Raw genomic sequence first — 23,866 nt, 5'->3', positions numbered from 1 at the left:
GCAGCAGCACTGCAGGTGCTCTCCATGTCCAAAATGTGCGTAAGCCAGGTCGTTAGTCAACTTAATGTTGCACACATTTTTCCGCAAAGTTTTCTTTCATAAATCCCAAAGTTTGCGTGGAAAGTTGCTTACGCAGTTTTCCGACCCAGTTTTGTGCGTGAGCAAGCTTGACAAATGAGGCCCCAGAAAGATTAATATTAAGGTTTTAACATTCACTTCACATAAATGTGTGAAAGCATTTCCACTTCACACTGAGAATTAACTTCTCTGAATATCTGAGGGAAGCCGTGATTTCTGAGGTATTTTGGTAATGCCCTATAAACGTGTAAAATTCTGATTTTGTCTAAGTTAATAAACAATGAAGTTGATAAAAACAGTAATCACTTCCTGATCTGGTCAGTCTTTGACATTCACTCGATAAGGCCAATCGGGTGAAAGAGCATTTTGAGACCATCCTATCTTTTGACCTCAAGGTTAAATCCTGTCTGCAACACTTGCGAGTGATAGCAGACACAGCGGCTCGTTTAAGAGCCACCGATCAGCCTTAGACGTAAAACAGACACTCCAGCTTCCTGCCGTCACCTGAAGATGACTCAGACTAGAAGAACTTCAACAGTGTATGGCCGACTGTCCCATTGACTGACATCTGTAGCTGTGAGTATGTTGCATTGTTCGTTGTCCAATAGCATGTGGAGGCAGTTTGAAAGACAACCATAGATCCCGCCCCACAACTGAGCTCTGTCTACAGGTAGTGGCCAGACTCTATATTTGCATAGGATGGCTTGCCAGACTATTGGAAATCCGTAATAAAGCTGATATTGGGCATCCCTGATAAGTTGTAATTTGTTGTCAACAGTAGCAGCCTAGTGAGGTACAGACTTAAGGGAAAACTCGCTGCTTCATACTTGATGCTCATGGGAAATGCCATCTTTATTTCTATGTATATCAAAGATGAATTAATCTTTCCTGCCATCGAATTGTGCAAGCGTAGATAATCATTGAGAAACCATTCCTCTCTTACTGCACACATACTGGATATGAATACTCTCATCACTGCCCTCCGGGATAATTGAAAACTTGGAAAAGTGACAAAAACAAATCTCTCAAAATGCTCTAACTTTGTGATGTGTGGAAGATGTCGAGGATATATTACATTCAAAAAGATAAAAGCCTTGCATCATCTCAGTAAGTCATCTATCTTCGGTCTACTCAGGCATCGCGTACTTGGAGGCACGCTGATAAAGGCTGTCCTGAAAAGCCTGTGAATCCATTATGGAACAGAATGAGTGGAAACTACACAAATGAGAATTTTGATGACTATAGAAGTCAAGTTATCTGAAGCCATTGTTCATGCTCGAGTAGCGCTGTGCGATAAAGCCGAGAACAACAGTGTTACCATCCCCTTTGGCTCTGCCATTATGACATCAAAGCAGCTGTGTTATAATTGAGAAAACAGGAGGATTCAGAAACATTTGGTTCCTTAAAATGCTTCAAACTAAACTCTCTTGCAAGGCCGTGATCTCAACAGATTTGCAATGGAAATGCTCGTGTACTTGTGGAGTCAATTTTGCAATTAAACATTGGGAACAGAATTTACATCTTAATGAGTCTTGATGTGTTTAGCAGACATTGATCTCATATTTTGTTTCTGTCCAACAACACCTCGGGGTTTATTTCATTCCCATCCAGCTGATGAAAGTCATTCATCCAAAAAGACAAACTGTCAAAGCGGCACCTCTCATCACAGCAAGATTCCGCACCCACTTGTAGTACTCGTGATTTATAGAGCTCATATCCAAGGTCTTCTTTTTCATACAGTAATTATAGTTTTACTGAGGAGAAAACCTCATGAAGTGGGCTGTAAAGCACATCTGTAGGCAGCTGTTTCTCTTCTTCCACTGACATTACAACGTGTATTTATTTCATAATGTTCTTGTTACTTTTCCTTTTACTTTACTTTTCTTTGTCCATGGTGTCAGACAAAGATGCTGAGAAACAAAGGACTATCCAACTGCTTGGAGGGTGATTGCTGATTAAGAAATGCTTGGCTGGTTGACAGCAAAGAAATCAGGGGAAGCTGATGAAAACAATGACTTTTGGAAGGTTAACTCAAAATACAAAGAACAAAAATATATAACCCAATATTTAAAGTAGAGAAATTAACAAGAAAAGCTAACAAACAAAATGAACTAAAGAAAATCCCAAATGTTGGTGAGTTTTGAGCAAAAGCAAAAATACCATAAACTCCACATTCTGACCAAAACATATTCAATATGTTAATCGGAGTTGAACTCTTTTCATTTGCTAACTCAAAAGTTTTTTTTTTTGTTTTTGTTTTTTTTAATTTAGCAGTTGCCAGAAAATCCTTAAAGTTGCATCAACAAAATTTCAATATTAATTTTAGGGACATACATAGTTAAAGGGACTTTACAGAGTTTTGAATTTTTATGCTCGCGATTGCCCCCTCAGGCCAAAAGCGTAACGGCATCTTCAATAGTAGGCTAGTGCACGAGGCGCGCATGCTGTACGTTGCACACTCCTTAACAAAAATAACAGCTGAGACAGTCCCGTGTGTGTGTGTGTGTGTGTGTGTGTGTGTGTGTGTGTGTGTGTGTGTGTGTGTGTGTGTGTGTGTGTGTGTGTGTGTGTGTGTGTGTGTGTGTGTGTGTGTGTGAGTGGCCTGGAGGACAGAGGACGGGAGAACACGCAGCTAATTAATTAAATAATGTGGTTCTGTACCTTTCTCTTCAGCACAGCCGACAAAGGTTTATGATGGGTCAGTCCTCCTGCATGCTCAGATCATTCCCTTCCCTTGCTTGAAAAATTGTTCCAAAATGAAAGTTGAACCCACATCTTTTTATCTGTGAATTCAATGCCGTTCGGCGAGTCTCAAATAAAAATTTGGGCATCTTACTATAAAAAAATTTATCATTAATGTAAAAAAGAAACTCTAAATGAACTATGTTCACATCCAGAATCAAACCCGAATCTTCTGCACGAGAGTCCAACATTTTACTAGGTGAGCTATAGCATCATTAACAGTGTTGGGAACGTTACTTTAAAAAAGTAATTAGTTATAGTTACTGATTACTTTGTCAAAAAAGTAACTCAGTTACTGACTGAGTTACACGATCATAAAAGTAACTAATTACCAACAAAAGTAACTACTTAGTTACTTTTTCATTAAAGAATGCAAGAATTACTACAATAGTAAAATATAAATGACTAATGACTGAACATAATAAAATGTATGTCCAAATGTTTTATATAAACCTGAATAATTTAAACAAATAAGCACTTAACAGGAGGAACTACTAATAGGAACATTACACTAATCTAGACTATTAAAAGGTCACTGTGTGATATTTAACAAAAACCCAATCAGCTAAAATTTATAATTGCAAATAGAAACACCTGTAAAGGTTCCCGAGCCTTTAAATGGTCTCTCAGTCTAGTTAAATTACAGAAATAAATGTAATTTTGCACAGTATTCTAATTTTTCCAGCTTCACATAATTGTGTGTTTTAGTAGCATTTCTGTTGCTGGTAATCTAGTAACGGTTAAATAAATAAATAAATAAATTATCCTTTAAAATGACACTAGAAGAGGCACAAATCTGATGGAGGACTTACATTTACTAACTGGGGTCAGACCCAACCACAGAAGAGCTGAAGCTGGGTGGTAAACACACAAAGGTAGTTCTAATAACACCTGAGCATCCATGACGTCTGAGACTGATGCTTCAGTGTTACAGCGGGGCTAAAGACATGATCAGAAACAGGTTACAGCTGGATGATCTAGGAAGGTAGAAGATCAGGACGTCTGAGCGGTGAACAGGTGAGCAGACCTTCAGGGCATCCCGCTGTCACGCTAAGAAAGGCACGGCTGCAGACCCGCAGATTCGCTGCTGCAGCAACGAATCTGCGGGGGATCTGCAGCCGTAGACTATTCATCACGTCTTCCTTGTTCTTCACGGGCCGTGATGCTCTTAAACATCTACCTCTTTAGCTCCTGATCAGCTGATGACAGCTTCAACACACCGCGCTGCTTAATGCACGCTTTTTCTTATCAGTAACAGGAACAACGTTTTGATAAAAGAAGACGTAATTAATTAGTTTGCTTGTTACAGAAAGACATATTTTTTATTAACGCGGTTATTTTAAACAGAGTTATTCCCGTTGTGTCTACAGAATGCAGTGACTGAGACCGTGAGGGTCTCCGCCCACCCGGCCAATCATCATCGTGTTTGTAAGTGTGTTACCGACACCTCTCTCTCCCTGGCTGCAGCTGAAGTGTGGTGGTCAGAAAGCCTCACACTGCTGCTCAACGTTCGACAAGCACATAGTAACGCACAACGTTCCGTCCCCAGTAACGGTAACGGCGTTGCAACGGCGGGAAAAGTAATTAATTAGATTATTCCGTTACCTATAAAAGAACGCCGTTATACTTAAACGGCGTTACTCCCAACACTGATCATTAATGTCTTCTGTGTCTGTAAATTTTATATCCTTGATGACACTTGAAACAACATTCAAAGAACGGTTCGGAGCGAAAATGGCTATTTTGTTGCTAATTTGCAGGAAATATCTAGAAGAAAGTTCTACAGAAAGTAGCTAAGGGTCCTCAGAAATGTAGCTAGGTTCATCACTAGGCGTTAGGAACAGCGACAGAGTCGCTGAGTTGGCACTACCTCATTCTCTGCTGCTAAAGCTACGGATAACAAATGGTACGGGCGATGCCTGAGCGTGAACGCGCATGAAGCAGCCTGCTCGACCCGAGCATCTCTCTTTTTCTGTGATTTTACAGAAAAACAGGCAGTCACAGTAAAAATGCCAGGGCTCATTCTACAGGACCAGGGCATTGCAAGAGAATGTATGAAGAAGAAATTTATTATTTCTATACTTGTTTTGGCTGTCAAACTTCCATAATGCCCCTTTAACTGGTTAATTGCCGTTCATACCGGGTAAAATAATTTTGCCTGGTTAACTGCTTCATGTCCTCCTGCTGCGCTTGGGTGTAATTTAGAGCGCCGCTATCAAAATATGTTTATTGGACAACCACAGAAGAAGAAATGAGCTTGTCACACGAAGTGGTCAACATCAAGGCAGCGTTGGAGCAGATTTTTCTTAGTTGTTTAATTCTTGGAACACAATAAGCCTCACATCAAAGCGCTGAGCCTGGCAGAACTTGGAGCCGCAATCTAAACCAAGACCAGCAACAGATCAGTCGGCCATGACGCTCCTTCTTGCGTCTGACTCCTAATTAGTCTAGTAAAATAAAGAAATGGTGTAATATTTTAGTTAAACTTAAGGAAACTGTAGTGTTTTTTTAAAAACCGCAGCCTCCAGAATGCACTTATAAGCTCACGATCGCAAGCAGCACTGTGTGTTTGAGGCCAGACACTCCGCTGCAGCAAGTTCTGAGTCTGACGGACATTTCAGCTGTCGTCCCACTCCGTCTTTACGGTTTGTTCATAAATGTAACGAGTGTGGGACTCCAATTGTGCATCATAATTATATTAGAAAGAGTAAATGGAAAACGACTTATTATTTATAGAGTGGGAGCAAATGTTTGTGTGTGTGCGGGTGGGGGGTGTTGGTTTCGGGTTAACCGGTTATGAACCGTTAAGGTTACGGAAATTTAGAAAAAACGAGCATCCCCATTAATTTTTGCTATTCATTAAGATTGTCAAACAAATAGACATTTGTTGTTCCACGCAGATCCAAACGTCTTTTGTCAAGTGTGATTTCAAAAGGTGTTTTTCTCTTTGAGACTTTGTATTTTGTCCTAAAGGTGAAGTGGTAGCAGCCGGCTGTTTCTCCTTCTCTGGTATTATTGAGCGGAGAACCTCTCACACCAGTGGTGTTGTGTTGCTAAATATGCAAGTGTCATGAATGGAGGACCCAGGGAAGTGCAGTGGCGTGGCGAGTCCAACAACCGGACGGTCCGATGCTTTCGGTCCGAAACGTGTTATTGGCAGAGGTTTTTAGACAAATGTGAGAGAATGTTTTTTTCAATCTCGACATTATGTTTATAGCTCTACTTTGTTAAAGCTTGTTAAGAGGCATGAACAAATGTTTTAAGTTGGCTTGTTTTGCACATTTGCTTTTGTAACTATTTCATTTATATCTTTGAAACTATTTTGTATATTTTGCTAAATCGTGAACAGAAATGACTTGCATTACGTCACTGCTTTAAAACGTAATGTTCTTAGATGGATTTTTTATTTTTGTGATAATGTGCATTTACTTTGTATGATTGTTTGTCTAAGTTTTTTGCTCATTGAATACATAGGCTGGTTGTTTGAACAGGTATAACTTTATACTGACGGTCTCTGGTAAGTAACTGATTGTTTTGCATGTATTTAGTCAAATATCTTGTACTTTTGTTTGATGTCTTAGTTTGGAAGTTTTACTGCTGGGACTTTTGAATGATATGTTGATGTTCTTGGCCAGGTCACCCTTGTAAATGAGGTTCTGATCTTACTGGTTTTATCTGGCTAAATAAAGTTGAATGAGTGAATGAATGAATGAATGAATGAATGAATGAACGAACATCATGTTAGAATGGAGTCATTTCCACACCTGTAAAGTCAGCTGTACCTTTAGTTACACATGATGGTAAAACTTGGCCTTGCATCCCTCCCTTTTTTCTCCTCTCCATTGGTGCTCTTCCACCTTCTCCTGGGCAGGAAAGTGGGGACGGCTTTGTACCGGTGTGCTGAGACCATAGGCAGGTCAGCTTATTACAGCAGTGAACCAGGAGGTTGTGCTGGTTAATTATTTTGGAATACGAGCAGGAAGGTTTCAGTGAGTTGCATTGTCGGACGGCTTCAGTTTCATGCTTCAGGCAGCGGCAGTCCCGGCCATAATTTCCCAGGAGGCCTGTCTCTTGTTCTCTACCTGTATATGCCTCCCCTGCTCTTTCAGCCTGTACAGATTCAGTGACCTTGCCATCAAAAGATGCACCGATAAATAGATTACCATTGACGTAATGCGTTTTAAAAATCACAGACTTGTAGTCGAAAGACTAGTGTTTAATGCAAGGTTTGAATCAGTGACAACAAAGTATAATTTGCTCTTCTTTTAATGGAAACTTTCCACTGAGGGGATTTTCCCTCACAGGTCACAAAGGAAACACCAACTGTCAACTTGTGTTTGGTCATTCATATTTGCTTTGTCCATCATTCAGAAACCCCTCAGAGATTTTATTCTTCTTCTCTTTTAGAGATTCCTGCTTCTGGACGGTTGATGGTTGATATGTTTAAAGGCAGCTTGTGGACATCTTTATTTATTATTTGTGATCAGATTTATAGGAAACAAAGTTCCATTTTTATTTGCTTCATAATTTTCAAGAAGGCTCATAATCAACAGCTGATAACAATTTTTAGGTAAAAACGACAGAAGCACTTTTACAAATGGTTAAAGAAAATACTTACTTTCATCTAAAACCAGCCAAAGCTCCAAATGTAATATGATGTATCCAGATGCACTGTTGGAGAGGTCAGTAACAGCATGATCTAATCAATCACTTCAGTTCAGTTCAGTTCATTTTTATTTCAAACATTTCACACATGTATCATTACAAAATATAATTCCATTATTTGTTTGAAAAGGAGTAGGCAGAAGTATTTACTTATTTGTCCCTACCCCAAGTTATACCTCTTATTCATTTAATTTTCTTTCAATCTTAAATTAAACAAACAACATATGAAAAATATATATATACATAAAATAAATAAACAAAACAAGATATGGAAAACAGAGAATGTGTAAATTTGCAGATTCACCAGTTATGGAGAAAAAAAGAAAAACCAAACAAACCAAAAAACACAGAAAAAGAAGCACAACAGCATAACCAGCCACATTTACCATTCCGAGTTAACCCTGTTTTCTTCATTCTTATACTTATTTAAAATTAGCTTTTTATATTTTATTTTAAACTGGTTTAGGGTTTTACTTTATTTTATCTCTTCTGTTAGACTGTTCCATAATGTAACTCCTGCAATTGCGATTGACATAGTTTTTAAAGTTGTTCTAGCACTTTGTATTTTTAAATTCCATTTCCCTCTTAAGTTACACCCACCTTCTCTTTCTTTGAACAATAAACAGATTTCTTTTGGAAGCAATTTATTTCTTACTTTATACATTATTTGCGCTGTTTTGAGCTTCACCAAGTCTTGGAATTTAATAGCTTGCATTTCGACAAAGAGTGCATTTGTGTGGTCCCTGTACCCCATATTATTTATTATTCTAATGGCCTTTTTCTGTGTTATAGTTATCGTATGTATGTTTCTTTTGTATGTGTTTCCCCAGACCTCTACACAGTAACTTGTATATGGCAGTAGTAAAGCACAGAATAATATGTGCAGGGCTTTCTGATCCAGCATCTTCTTCAGTCATCTGCTTGCATGACAAAAGCTTTAGTGCAGCTACTAATCTTCAATCGGCATGCTTATCTCAACAGGTGCCACTGGATAAGCAGCCGCAAAATAAAGATACAAAACAGCTTTAAAAATGAAATCATATTATTACTGGCAAGGACTTTGTAAAAAGTCTTTTTTGTGTAAACTAAAAAATACGGTAATTAAATTTCATTTCTGAAAACGTTCTTTATTGATCTGTCTCCTGTAGCGTTGTTTTGTCAAACATTCTGTGCGAGCGTCCTTGTTCATATCATGCATGACTCTGAATAATTGCACATAAAATGGTTAGCCTAATTGGTTCAGCATTGTTGTTTTTGAAGCTAAATTGTGTAAATTAACAGAGGAAACAATGGTTGCTGCAGCCTTAGTGCAAGAGTTGTTGTTTTGTTTTATAGAAGTCATTTTACATGTTTAAAACTTTGTACTTTGTTGCATTGGCCGACATACCTCCACAGTAAAGCTGATTTAAAGTCAGACATCTTGTTTATGCTCTTCTTGTGTTTCGATTCTAGTTCCGTTGGTTTTCTGTTCTCATCTAACACACAGAGTAGCAACGTTTTTACATTATTTTGCAATTTATGATGATTGAGGCGTGGATCCTGGACCGTGTATAGAGATGAAGGAGTTTACACACTGGATCCTTCATGGGATCAACAAGGGGGGCACAGGCAGTAGAGGACGATGTCGCCCTCATCTACCCGCAGATAAACGACAACGGACGTGGCGCCACCAAAGCTCTGACGGAGGTGACAGGAAGTAGCCGAAACCATCAGCAAAATAAGATAAAAGCTTTGCTACTCTGTGTATTAGACAAGAACAGAAACCCCGTAAAGTCAGACACATTCCCGGGAAGCCTGGTGCTGCCGCAAAATTTCATTAAAATGTATATTTCTGTTTCTGAGTAACATCTGCATATAAACAGTTTTACATACCAGTTTTGAATATTTAAAACTTGGTGTGATAATTAATTGGTTTGATTAAAGCTGGAATGGCAAATGTGCAAAACAAGCTAGTTTTTGAACACAAACACGGTCATGGAACTCTCACCCTCCCACCAGTCATCATCCCCAGGCCGTGATACCGGAACCTGCATTGTCACATGCAACACCAGTCACTATTTTCTAGGTCCAAAATGCCTTTTGTTGTTGTATAGTTGAAGTGGTAGCAGCTGGCTGTTTCTCCTCTGCTATTATTGAGCGGCAAGCCTCTCACACCAGTGTGTTCTGTTGTAAAACGCACAAGAGCGTTAAAAGTGGAGGACCCAGGGAAGTGTGGAAGTTCGGTTTTCCAGTGAAACAGACAACTGGGTGGTCCAATCGTTGTTTTGGACCATTCCTTGTAGAAAAATAAAGTCAGATTTAGCAGTTGGTTAGATTCAGAGTTCAAAAACTGATTCAGCTTCAGATATTCTGTGCATCAGCTGGTGTGATTAGTCACATTTTAGCATGCAAATATGATGGGGAAACGTCTAGATATCAGCCACTAAAATCAGCAGCAGACATCGACCATTGACTGACCATGACGTCTACTTATCAGCATCGGCATTGGCAATAGAAAAGCCCATCTCGTCGACCTCTAGATTAATACAGCTAAGTCTCAGTGACCAAGTCTGCATCATATCTCTTTTTTTCCCTGCTGCTTCCTTTCGCCTGCCTCCCTCTCCTGCTGCACATATTAGTTTCCCTGTAACATTTGCCATTGGATGTATCTTTAATGCCCACAGTTTTGTCTACTGAACAACCGTTTGCACAGCCTTATTAGAAAAACATGGTAATTTCCTTTGAGAGCACCAGTGTCGTGCTGCACTTCTTCCCCGATGGCACTGCCAGACACATAGACTACATGTGCTAATAGTCCCACATTTAACAAGCCTGTTCTCTCTGCACACAGCCTCCAGAGTTTTGGGAAATGTGGAAAAAGAGAACAAAACTAAGTGATGGCATCCTCCTCCTCCATTATTTTCATAAAAAAGAACTGCTATCAGCTGGAAAGCACATGGAGAACTTTCATTCTGCCTTCTGACCTTATTCAAATTTTGATGTCTTGCTATTTTTCTGTGGAAATGATTAGGAAGCCTAATAGAAGCAGATTTTTCCCAACAGGACTTGATATTTTTGGCACCTGCTTCTGTTCTGTACTTGTAAACAAAGCTTGCACGTCATGCTGCTGCTGAGCTCTACATGCCACGAAGCAGACCTCTCAAAAATAACCACTTGAAAGAAATCGTTGAACGCTCTGCTGCTTGTCTGTCCCATGGCAGCATTTCAGAACCTAACTTTGGATTTTTCCCTCTACTGTTGTTGTCACAGACTCCGTTTGTATTTTCTGTATGACGCTGTTCTGTTGTTAGCTTTATCATCCTACGACTCACTTCCTGCTCTACGCTCGCTCCCCCCTCATCGTTTTCTTGTCTCCTTTAGCTTGACTTTGATGTTTCTGTTTTCAATATACTTTCCATCTCTGTACCTCAGGGCTCCAATAATTGGAGATCAGTGTTCCAGTGAAAGCCACTAATTAACACTAACCTTCATTTAAAATGTAATTTGATATGAACCACAGACGCCCTAATTGGTTTTTACATCTGAAGGACATCACCGTGTGGCGGTGGTGAGTTGGCCATTATCTAGGCAAGATGAAGCAAACATAGCTTTAAAGATCATTTACATGGAACACCAGAAGGAAATCACACTAAACCAAACGTAGAACTCAAAAAGCTATCTGAATTGATTTTCCTCCTCATTTGGCTTTAGGAAAATCCTTTATATTGGATTTATTATAATATGAAATACCTGAATAAATTTTAGGGCTTTACATCTATTGAATTTTAATTCAATTCCCTTTATTTATATAGCACCAAATTGCGACCCTACGTCTCAAGGGACTTTACAACATTCCAATACAGGTCAGTTCATTAAGCCAATCAGGAAAAAGTTTCCTATACAAGGAACCCAGCCGATTGCATCGAGTCACATCTATAAAGTAATTTATGCTACGGAAGAAGATTAGGACTACTGAAAAGAAAATCAATTCTGACTTTGACTTCTGAGAAAAAAGTCTAAATTTTCAGAAAAAAAAATCTGAATGATGAGAAAAAAGTCAGAATTCTGGGAAAAACTCAGAATTATGAGATTAAAGTCAGAATTCTGAGAGAAAAAGTCAGATTTCTTGGATTAAAGTCAGAATTATAAGGGAAAAAGTCAGAATTATAAGGAAAAAAGTCAGAATTCTGGGAAAAAGTCAGAATTCTGGGATTAAAGTAAGAATTCTGGGAGAAAAAGTCAGATTTCTTGGATTAAAGTCAGAATTATAAGGAATAAATTCAGATTTCTGGGATTAAAGTCAGAATTCTGAGAAAATATGTCACAGTTATGAGATTAAAGTCAGAATTCTGGGATTAAAGTCAGAATTCTGGGAGAAAAAAGTCAGATTTCTTGGATTAAAGTCAGAATTATAAGGAATAAATTCAGATTTCTGGGATTAAAGTCAGAATTCTGAGAAAATATGTCACAGTTATGAGATTAAAGTCAGAATTCTGAGAAAAAAAATTCAGAATTCTGGGATTAAAGTCAGAATTATGAGGAAATAAATCTGAACTACCGTATGAGGAAATAAATCCAAATTATGTGGAAAAAAGTCAGAATTCTGAGAGAAAAGGTCAAATTTCTTCGTTTAAAGTCAGAATTATAAGGGAAAACGTGATAATTCTGAGATTAAAGTCAGAATTGTGAGAATAAAAATCTAAATTCTGACATGAAAGCCAGATTTCAGAAACTAGTCAGAATTCTGAGAAAAAGTCAAAAGTATTTTCTTTTTCTTTTAAGTGACCCTAATCCTTGTTCGTATAAATCCAGCATAATCGACCTCAGATAAATTAATACAAAAATTCCAAAGATAATTTTTTGTTTTTTTCAAAAAACATTTAAATCTTTCCTTCCTTCCCCATTTATTCCCAATTACCGATTTCCACTTACATGAAATATCACGCTCCAGTTCCTGGTTTAATCTGTAAAGCTCACACATGCACACATGTGCTAATACTTCCACCCATCAGCAAGACTCAGTCATGCATGGATATATTACATATAACCACTGTTACAATAGTAGTCCTTAAGCATTTTAAGTCATGCATGCACTAATTCAGCCTACTGAAGGCTCCTATCCACACATGCACGCACGTATTCTGTCACCAATTAACTCGTGAAGAAATCATGTCAATGAAGCACGCCTGATGAAACATGCTTACTGTGTTTGAGGCTGATTTAACACCATCAGCTACAGAAACTGTCAGTGAACCTAAAGTGGGATGTCTCTCTGCCCCTTGAGCTTGTTTTATTCATTTTCTTTTCCTGTCTCGTGAACTTAGAATGTCTTCAAATTGTAATATTCTTTTTCCAAATTTGTAAAGTCATTGTTTCTATCTAGAATGTTTCTAATGATCCTCTTCATGCACAGATCTTCTGATATTTGTGTGTGCGTGCGCGAGAGGGCATATAAATCTGAAAATGTGTGCTGAATGAAACTTTTTTCATCTCAGTCTCCAAAATGTCCTTACACCAGGCCCAAAGTTTGATTAAATTGCGCACATTATTCCGTCATTTTTTTCTTCCTAAATCACAAAGTTTTCAGGCCCCGTTTTGTGCGTAAGTACACAGACAGACAGGCAGACAGACAGACAGGCAGACAGACTCTTATTGTGTCTTACATACATCGTATGTCCAGCCAGTGGGCTTATAAGACACCATACCACCAACATTTACAAATGACAAAAATATGTAATACGCCACACAATTACTTATTAAATAGGCAGGTCTGCCACCTCAACAGGCTGTACAGACAAAAGTAGCCAATTTATAGACATTCAAATAAAATAACCATTTCATCTTATCATCATTGAGCCAAAACATTTCAGGCCTTTAGACTAACACATCACCAAATAATTAATTTCTAAAATCATCATATTTTGGACAATATTACACAAAATGAATTTTATTTTCAACCTCTCCTAAATCGCCAAGTCTTCAAAGTCTGTCTTCTTCAGGGGTTTGAGTGAACCTGACAGTCTCTGTGGCTAGGGGAGCAAGCTTTTATAAACAAGGCCCCTGGTAGATTTTGTAATCTTTGGTACTTTATGAAATTATTTAGCCAAATTTCTCATTTTTTTGTTTGTCAAAAAGGATTATAATACATAAGATGAAAGGGTGAAAGATCCCCTCAGTTCTTTCTCTCCATATTCACCAGCGTATCTGATCTCATCAGACTCCTTGTCCTTTTTTAGTCAATGTCAAGAAATCCATCTTAATTAGGTAGCTGAGGATAGAAAAAAATGCAGTAAAACTGATATATGTTAATGTTAGTAATGTTAGATAAGAGTAATTACAATAAAAAGGAGGACATGTTGCATAGTCTTTTTTTATAATCAGACTGAGCCACAAGGAAGGCCGGCTACGTAATGCATATTGATTCAAACGATGCCTTGGCCCTGTTTTTACTGCACTGAGTGGCCAAGCGATAAAAGCTTATTGTTCTCAAGTAGGCACTTACCAATTTATAGTGCAACCTCCTGACTGAAACTTCGGCGTAATTATCCTATTTCACAGATGATCAGCACTTATGGATCCCCTGCAAGTCTGACTTAATTTATCTGTCAAAGTCAAGAAGTAATAGACATGTAAGTCAAGCCCATACTTCCTTATATAAATGGTTACACCTGTTATGAGTGATAATTTCTTGCATTTATTATGTTTGCATTGATTTTCGTTAATAGTTTCACACGTCGATTGTGTAAAGTTCAAGTTATTTGACGTGCAGCATGAAAGGACTGGTTTGTTTTATTTTGATGAAACTATAGATGTGCGTGTTCTGCTTAGCTGCAGGGCCTGCTAATATTCAGGGCGTTGCTGAGCATTTGGGAATTCTTAATGTCCCGTTGAAGCAGCGAGAGGAAAGACTTTGGTGTTTTTGCATAAAAACACATTAAAACAGGGAACATCATCAATCAGTGTTTCTGTTAGGTGGAACACAAAATAATTTATTGTATATTTAAGCATAATGGTACAACGAATCCTCCTCATTAAATTCATGCAATTGTAATTCCTGGTGCCGATGCAGGGTCTAAAAGCCTCCATTCGTTCATCATGTGGTGTATTCTCCCTCCTCTCCATGCATGTTTGTTTTAATGCCGAGTCTCATTGTGACAGACAGTGACTTAACGCTGACTTATATCACCCAGCTTCATCTCGTGATTAATAAATTATCTTAGCATTAGCCTTCGATGCTTTGAACCCTCCCAATCAATCACCTGGGAGGCTCGCTGTGATGCTGGTTTGATAGTGGATGTGGTGCCGTGCCACAGTGCTTCATTCCCTCCCTTCTTGTGAAGGAAAATTAAGAAAGTAGTTAATAAAAATGTAATTACCATACATCGCCTTGCTCAGTCCACCATTATACCCTGCTCGTAATAGATACTTAGGCAGTCTGTGTGAGGTGAATAACAAGTCTGCACTGCACGTGGTTGAGCGAAAGGAATAAAAAGGCTGCATCATACCCCTCCTCTCAAATGAGTTTTTCCGCCACCACCAAGCCCAGCAAAACCTATTTTGGTTCCAATTTTCAAATGCCCCAAAACAAGAAAGTAGAGCAAAATGTTTTCCATAAAGTGGAAGAAGTTTGGGAAGTGTTATTAGTTGCATTACCAATGCTGACAGAAAACGGCACTAATAATGAGGTATCATATCGTTAGCCAAGGTTCCTCATTTCATGACAATATTTAAAAATAGCAGCTGCACAGTCACTAAGGAAAACTGGATCGATCTGTCAGAAAGCAACTTGCAAAAATTCACTAGTACTGGAAAGCTTTGTATTCCAAATAAATCTAAAACCATAAAAATTTGCTGACTAGGGTTGCACTGATATGAACATTTTGGCTAATACCCACATCCAATATTAATTTTGCTGTTATGGCGATAACCGATATTTTCGGTTTTTACAGTTATATATTACAGGGTTAGTGCCAGAAAACCTGCTAAGCCCAGCAGAGCGTCTACCTTAACAGCGGAGAAGGGGCATGCAGTTCATTTCACTAACGTGTGTCGTCCGTCACAGTGGCAGAGGGGGGTGGGGGGTGGACCGCAGGGCTTATAAAGCGCTGGGAGAAACCCTGGAAAAAATACACACATACACAAATGCATACAAATGCATACATACATACATACATACATACTAGGGATGAGCGAATACACCACTATCTGTATCTGTACTCGGAGTGGGCGTGGCCTAACCCAGAAGTGGGTGTGGTGTACATCAATACATTATTTTAAGCCTGAAATTGATGGTGTGGGGGGGGCAGCACGAGCCATTTTCAGCTCTGTCTTGTCAAATGCACCGCGTGCGTTATGAAAAAACTAACTTTAAATATTAAACCAAAATAGAGAAAAGAGAGAAACATACATACATACATACATACATACTTGCATAGGGTAGGGTTAACCCTTCAAAAGAGCCAGTCTTTTGAACAACTATTTGAGGTGAACGGCCCCCAAATAATTGCCCCCCCCCCCCCTCCCCCACTCATTAGCCATAAGTCCAACCAGCCCATCAGACTTTTAAAAATAACTTTATGAGTCTCTCCCCCCACCCCTGCTGGAACTCAGGATATCATGGAGCAGATCTGCCATAAATGCACCCCCAATGGGCCACAAAAGGAAATTTCGCTTAGGGTGCCCATGTGACCCGCCCTGGGCCTGGGCCCATCCCTACTGAAAAGCTACAAAATGGAAAAAAGCTAAAAAAAAATTTTTAGATTTCTGTGATATACTAGTGTATGTCGCAGAAATGCAAAATGGGTAAAGGCGTCTGACCTTGCTAATTATTTAGTCTGATGACTTTGTGTTCATATTACCTGGATATAGTCACAGCTCTGACCTTGATTCACACTCATTCGAATATGCAAACACCCACCTGGGAGTTGGTGTGTTGAATCACAACCTCTTACTGCCCGCCTCCTCTGGAGCATAGCTAGTAAGAGTTCTTCTGCTGTTTTTTGCTCTCAGCCTTGGCAGTAAGCAAGCTGCATGGCCACTAACGGCCCGGTGTTTGTCTCTGTACTCCAGGGGAGTCGCAGCTCTTGAAAGATTAATTCCCCCGTAAGTATTGAGCATGGTAAATTCAGCTAAATGTTCATGCTGGCACCTCTGTTGCACACCTTTAATGCTTGTTTATGCCTTTTGAGGAAAACAAGATCGACATAAGATAAATCACTTTTTCTGTCAAAAATTACAGTTAAAAATTCCTAATTGAAGCGTTACCATTACCATCCCCATATTGACTCTGCAGATTTGTTTAGATTCTTATAGCGGGATAATTAATGTGTGTTATTTCTTTTTAATTGGCTTTACTAGTATTATATTATAATTTTTTTGTTCATTGTTGATCTCACTAATTAACAAAATCAATTTTATTTATTAATGTTCGTACTTGTTTATCCATACGGTAGCATGTTGCCACCAGTGCAAAGACAAAAGTAAAGTAGCAGTCATTCTAATAATGAATAGTTTGTATTTTTAGGAGTTTTTCATTTTTATGATATACTAAAACTCATAATTATGAGAAACTTAATAAATTAGTTTAATATCTTAATAATGGACATTTGAATCAAAAGAAACGGGATAGAAGTCAGAAGATAGTCAGAGTGAGTCCTTTAAACCTTCATAAGAATCTGTAACTTGTCAGAGGGTCATGTCTCTCCACACGTCAAACCCAGCCATCATCTACGTTTAAACTAAAGCTGAGTCATGAGTCTGCGTCAGTGCGGAGACACGCAACGCCGGTATCCGTCCTTGCGTAGGCCCCCCAGCAGGCACGCAAGTATGTACGGAGTCGAGTCCACTTTTCTTAACATCCATCAATCGAGACGGAGAACGCATGCTTGTGATTGGTCGGTCCAGAAACCTGAGATCACTTCCGTCATGACGCCATTTTCCTTTCAATTTGCAACATTCATTGGCATGCTGTGTGTCCCCTGGTGATGTATCAGTGGTTCCAATCGCCAAACCAGGTCATCAAATCTGTCAACCGACATATGAAAATACCTGAAATGCATTTCTGCGTCCATGTCCATCAAAAGTTGCACAAGTCCTGAAAATTCGCCTGTTGTCTGCTTAGACCTGTTTAGCGGATGGACATCCCACCGACGTCGCTGTCGCCTTCTATGCTCTCGCTGGTATTTCAGCAAGATGAGCATTTCTTCGCCTAGATCACACAGTTCTAACTCGATCAAACTTCTCTTTCTCATGTTGCTTGCCATTTTTCAGACCGCGGAAGTGATTTCCAAGGAAATAGTAAGCCGTCACTGCACTGCTACCTACGCTACGCCCTCTGTTGTCCTGGTGGAGAATTGCTTTGCAACACCCCTTCAGCAAATGGGGAAGTACAAGAGCAAAACGCTTCCGTCAATCCGTGCGTGTCTGTCCATTGTGGAGCTGACGCAGAAGCATGGCTCAGGCTTAACGGATATAGCAGCCCCATGTGGATTTTTGAGGTCCATGCAAACCTCCGTGTTCTAGTTGAGGTGTGGCTTTCAAAGTGAATGTTGTTTTAACATTTAAAAACTTTGAAGCCTTTTGACATCAATTAAAAAAAATACATAAAAAAAAGTCCCAATTTGACATTGGACATTAAAGGAAAAACATTTCTTAACAGCTCATTCATGTCTTTGACTGCCAAAAATCTCTTTTTAATAAAAAGTTAAAGCCAATTCTGCAAAACAAGCTGACTTCAAACATTTTTTCATGCCTCTAAAGTACGTTCTAACATAGTATAGCTAGTGATATTTTGTGGATATAAAAAAGAAATGAAAAACATATTGACGTGGTTCTCTCACCTTTGTCTAAAAACCAGCCAATAACACGACTCAGTCTGAAACCAACAATCCATATCAGGTTGACATGGCCTAGGCATGCTAGTTTGACGGAAGGGGTGAGAGTTCTGTGATGGTTTCTGTTACGACCTGTATCATTACGACAAATTTATATGACGTTGTAACGAGAAACGTTGTTGTCGTTTCAAGAAACTGCACCTTTATTTTTTTTTCTTTGCATCAATGGCAACATGGTTCCATAAATACAGGATATGGCAATCCTAAACGTGAAAAATCCCAAAGCCTGAAGAGAAAAAAAAAAGCTCAGTTCAGTTCAGAACTGCAGAAGTCTTCTGGATGAGAACTTGGAAACCTTCATAACGGGCCGCGAGAAATCCAACGCAACAAAGAAATAAAGTGTGTGGAATGTATTGGTATGCAAAGAGCCTCTGTTGTGTTATCGGCAACGGATAATGGGGAGCATCTTTTGAACATTTACAGCTAGTACACAATGAGAGTAGGATAATTGCAATGCCTTTTTTGGTAAACATTATTTCCTTTGAGATGAAAAACATTTCATTTGTTTAAAATAATCGTTGTTTAACATAATCGATGTCAGTGCAGCTCTCGGTTGGGCCTGCTCATATTCAGGCATTTGATAGGCAGCTCTTCTCTGGCTTCGTCTTCCAGACTCCCAGAGCCTGAAGTGGTCAGTCAGGCAAATTACATCCTTTTAAGTCAACTGTCAGTCAGATATTTAGTGAACCCCCCAGGGAGGTGATTCTGTGTGAGGCTCACGAGAGTCAGTCAAGAGACTGAGGAAGTCTTGCTGTCCTAAACTCAAATGTGTGTGAACACATTTAGATTAGGTAAATGAAAGGGTTGGACAACTATCCAGTGGATTAAATCTGCTGCTGGGATTTTTTCCCCCTTTAGGGATCTGTTTTATTCCATGCAAATGCACAGGACACACGTGCCCCCACGAGTCCAAGGAAAAGTTCTTGTTTAAAACTGGTCCATAGCTGGGTTTCCACTATAGGAACTCCAGGACATTTTGGGAGGGGGGAAAAATGACTGGGAGACACAATGACTCAGTCCTCTCAGCCGGTGTGTCTCCATATAAATTCAGCCCGTCTCAGGACGTCAGCACATCGGCACTGCTTCGACAGTTAGTGACGTTGATTGATGCCAAAAAGCATCCACCAGCATTAATATTAAAACTTTTATTCTGTCAAAATACGGCATAATTTAATCAAAACGTGGGATTAGGACAGCAGCTGTGTGACTTAAAAGGTGGCGTTTAGTGACCAGAAAAAGTGTTGTTTTTTACAGTGCTCTGTGAAACAACAAAGCCTCGTGAATTATGTCATGGGGGGTTTCATCTGCATTTCTCAGTGTTGGATATTTAGTAACAGTGACTGCTCATCTTCATTTTCTTCTGCTCTGCTTCATCAGTAACTTGTAATTTTTACAAATGCCAGTCGTTTTGGCGATGACTGCCGATGTCTTTTCCTACTGAGTTACAACCAATGAGCATAAGTTATCCAAGTTCTGTTCAGCGACTCTACAGAGCTATTCTGTGTGCCTATGATCCACACTTGTGTAGCACAGAGGACTCCAAAGTGCTTTACACTACAATGCCTCATTCATCCATTCACACTCTGATGGTGATGTAACCACAGCTGCCCTTGGGCGCTGACAAAGGTGAGGCTGCCAAACACATACCCACTGGTCCCTCCGACCACCCCAGGCAGGCAAGGTGGGTTGAGTGTCTTGCCCAAGGACACAACAGCAGAATTATCTTCGTGGGTTCCTGAAAATGACCCACATAAAGGTCCTTTAAGTTGGCCCACTGAAGTGAGATGAAGGTTCAAACTCTGCCTGCCAAAAGTGATGCCAACGCGGAAGTGACAAGAATTGCATCCACTAAAGATTGGATCCCGCAGGAGCAAGTTGCCATCGACTCCCATGAAATTAAAAATGCCAACCTGAAATAAACATGTTTACAGCCCAGTTAAAAAAAAACATTTTAGGTTTACAGTTTAGTTCGTACAAAGCATTATGTTCTTTTATCTTTACTTTCTTGTAGGGCTGCAGCTATCGTATATTTTTGTAATCGAGTACTCTATCGAATCGTTTATCGATTAATCGAGTACACTAATAAATGACCCTTTTGTGTTTGTAAACCATTATATCAAATAGCATGTTATAAAATATGAAAGACCTCTCAAAATGAGCAAGCAATTGCCAGTTATTCAAGTTTTATTCAACATTAGTTTTCAAAACTTCAACACTTCAACTTTACTTCACAGTAAACAAATGCCTGTGCAAAAAATAAGTATACAACCTGAGCCGATTTTCCCCTCGTGCAAGAATCTACTAGCCCCGCAAGCCAGACAAAAACGAGGACGATAACTGTTCAAGTAGCGCCGCGAGCGGCTGCGGCCCAAACAGCACCAGAACCGCTCATGGCGCATACGCAAACATGGCTCGCCAGCTGTTTCCCTATTAACACACGTCCATTTTAATTTCTACACTTTTTCTCTCACACAATAACAAGGATTGTCGAAAGCATGTTTGCCGTGGTTATGTCAAATTGTACTGATCACAAAGCATTTATTTACTTTCTTTCGTTTTCCTCCGCCACTCTCATAAATACCCGTGACCTCCTGCAGCAATCCCGAGGAACAGACATCAATAACAACACAATAAAAAGTCTGACGTGTTGTCAAAACTTCTATTTTTAGCACATTTTTAGGTCCGACGTGTTGCTACCAGACGCACAGTGTGAGCTGAAACTGAGAGCTACAAATGAAAAAGTCGCACAGTGTCCGCAGAATATATAGCGGACCTCCGAGTCCCCTGGCAGAAGTGACATTTACATGTGGATGTTTCCTGGTCAGGTGCTGCAGCATCGACGATGTGGTGTTGTGGTAGGCTAAATCCATTTTACAGTATTTACACTGGACTATGTTTTTCGGCTTACGACGTGAAAAATGGTCCCACACCTTTGTCATTTTCTGTCTTTTTCGCGCTCCACGGGGGTCCACGTTGTCCGCCATCGCTTAAGAGAAAGTTAAGTTGCGTTCGCTACTCACGTGTGCATTCAGTGCAGTGTGTATGTGCGTCACTTAATTCGGTCCGGGTGAAACATGACCCCGGGCGATTGCAAAGCCATGAATTAATTAAACATGAATTAAATGAAGCCTCAAGGCAGAGAATTTGATTTGTACTCGAATTATTCGAGGTACTCGAGGAATCGTTTCAGCCCTACTTTCTTGAAATCTTTCCAAAAATGTTAGGATGCAAGGATGAATAATTTATATATTAAATGTCATGTCTCATTCTCCAGCTGCATCCTCTCTCCACAGTAAAGGGGGTCAAAAGTCTTATTTCAAAATGGCAGCAACCAGAAGCTGATGGTATATTGGCTTCTCTATAGTGTCTGGTCTGCATGAATAACATCTATTTTTATATTCATACCTTCATGTTCAGAAGATGAGCTTGTTACAACGCTGTACGCTTGTCCTCCTGGCATTCAATCCACACACATATTGTAAAGGCACTAAGATGGTAGTAAAACCCAGACAGTGCTGATAGAAACCGGTATTTGCATTGCATTTGGATTTTTAGAGTTATTTTATGCTTTTAAATCTAGCAGAAACCTTATTTGGGGGAAGATGCTCATGCATGAGCCTAATGTTCAGCAGGAGGCAGACTGTGAGTGGAAGAGAGAAGTGGGCAACCATGAATGAATGAATGAATAAATAATATCAGCAAAACAGGAGAAGGACCAAAAGGGACTCTATCTCCAAACCTAGAACCAGATCTAAAGGAAATGAAATGCTAGTGGTTGGTTTTTTTAATCGGGTAGGATTTGGCAGAATGTACGGGTAAAAAAAAAAAAAGATCCTGGCACCTAAATGCAAGGCTCAAATGTTCTTTCATCTTTGACTGACAGTATTTAAATGGCAGTGGAAGAAAGAATATATATATATATATATATATATATATAGTGAGGAGGAAGAAATATGAGATTGAAAGTAGATGAGTCTAGAATGGGTAAATCCCAGAGGTGCTATCGATCTGTGGCTGCAACACACTTACACAGGCGTGTTGCCAAAGACGATGCTGGTGGTCAAATATGTATAATTGATGCAGTTGAGTTTGACACAGCAGTGTAATGTGATCTGGGGCTGCAGTCTCTGTCTAAGATTGTGTGTGTGTGTGTGTGTGTGTGTGTGTGTGTGTGTGTGTGTGTGTGTGTGTGTGTGTGTGTGTGTGTGTGTGTGTGTGTGTGTGTGTGTGTGTGTGTGTGAAAGAGCGAGGGGTTCAGAGAAGGGCAAGGTGAGTTTGTACTGGTTTGTTCGGAAAAAGGACAGATTTGCTGTCGGGGCTCGGTGAAAATGTGGCGTATTAGAATGCCGTATTTTTCATCCCTCCGGCAGCTCTCATGGGTGACACGAGGAGGAACAATGGCCTATTTTGTAATGGGCTTTTTATTTTCTCCCCATACGGCATGAAAGAGTATTTGACAGTCTGTGAAATGCATTTTGTGATTTGTATCACTCTGAGTGTTTTTCACTCAAAGAGCAACAACTAATATATCTCATTTATAAACACATGTGCATTCTCTGTGTGATCGTTTTTACGATCTTGTTTGGCTCGAGAAATGGTCAAAAACTGAAATCTCAGTTAAGAATTATGAAATTATGGTCTACTCGTCATTAGATTTTTATGTTTTGTAGTCTGCTTGTAGAGAATTTAATTAAAACATTTGGAAAATGTTGAAAGAGGAAAGTAAGCAGTCCTACCTTAACACAGCTACTGGTGAATAAATAATGTTTGTGGGTATTTAACGTTTTTTTGGCTTCATGTGTATTTTCTTGCCTCTGTGTCTGACCTGACAGCGTGCTTCTTTGTTCCACTTTCACTGTGTCTGGTTAAATTGCAGGCCTTTGAGAAGAAATCAATTTGACCAACAAGATAACCAAGTTATCAAACTGTTTCATTGACTGGCTGTCCCTTCTCTCTCCATCTTTGCCTCCTCTCCATTTCTTGTCCCATTTTACCTTCCCTGTTTTCTTTCTCCGTCCTCTCATCTTTGTCCTGCTCTCTTCTCCTCCTTTTCTATTTGCCATCCCACGCTATAGGCCGACAGACTTGTCCCCCTGAGAAGTTTGATTGTGGCGGCATCACGAGCAAATGTGTCTCGTTGTCATGGCGATGTGATGGAGAGAGAGACTGTGAAAACGGAGCAGATGAGGAGCAGTGCGCTGCGGGTAAGTCTGCGGTGTGAGTGAACATTCTCAATAAAGGGGGGACTAAAGTGACTTTCAGCAGAAAATGTCACACTTAAACTCTCCTGCAGCTCTCTGATGCAGCGAAGTTCATCTAAGGTAGAGGAAACGGCAGCTGCACTTAGGAATAAGGTGCATTTACACTGTAGGGGTGCTGGGACATTCCTGGGAGGGGGGAAGGTGACATGGGCTTGGTCCTCTCAGCTGTTGTGTCTCCATACAAAATCGTCCCTTTAGGGATTTTGAGACATCAGCACATGACAACCGTGTCAGCATTCTAAGCTGCAC

At 39.7% G+C, this 23,866-nt stretch overlaps 1 protein-coding gene across 4 annotated transcripts in view; it reads left to right on the top strand.

Moving 5' to 3' along the window:
• Positions 1-23,866, top strand: part of lrp8 (low density lipoprotein receptor-related protein 8, apolipoprotein e receptor) — a 231,239-nt gene that overhangs the window by 115,578 nt on the left and 91,795 nt on the right. For all 4 annotated transcript variants that reach the window (XM_070554275.1, XM_070554274.1, XM_070554273.1 and 1 more), the window contains exon 4: positions 23,432-23,560. In XM_070554275.1, the coding sequence (XP_070410376.1) occupies positions 23,432-23,560 (129 nt within the window). The remainder of the gene's footprint in view (positions 1-23,431; positions 23,561-23,866) is intronic.

Source organism: Nothobranchius furzeri, chromosome 8, assembly GCF_043380555.1.
Source record: "Nothobranchius furzeri strain GRZ-AD chromosome 8, NfurGRZ-RIMD1, whole genome shotgun sequence".
In the NCBI taxonomy this organism is placed as follows: domain Eukaryota; kingdom Metazoa; phylum Chordata; class Actinopteri; order Cyprinodontiformes; family Nothobranchiidae; genus Nothobranchius; species Nothobranchius furzeri.
The sequence above is the reverse complement of the archived record's forward strand: the minus strand, read 5'-3'. Positions and strand labels throughout refer to the sequence as shown.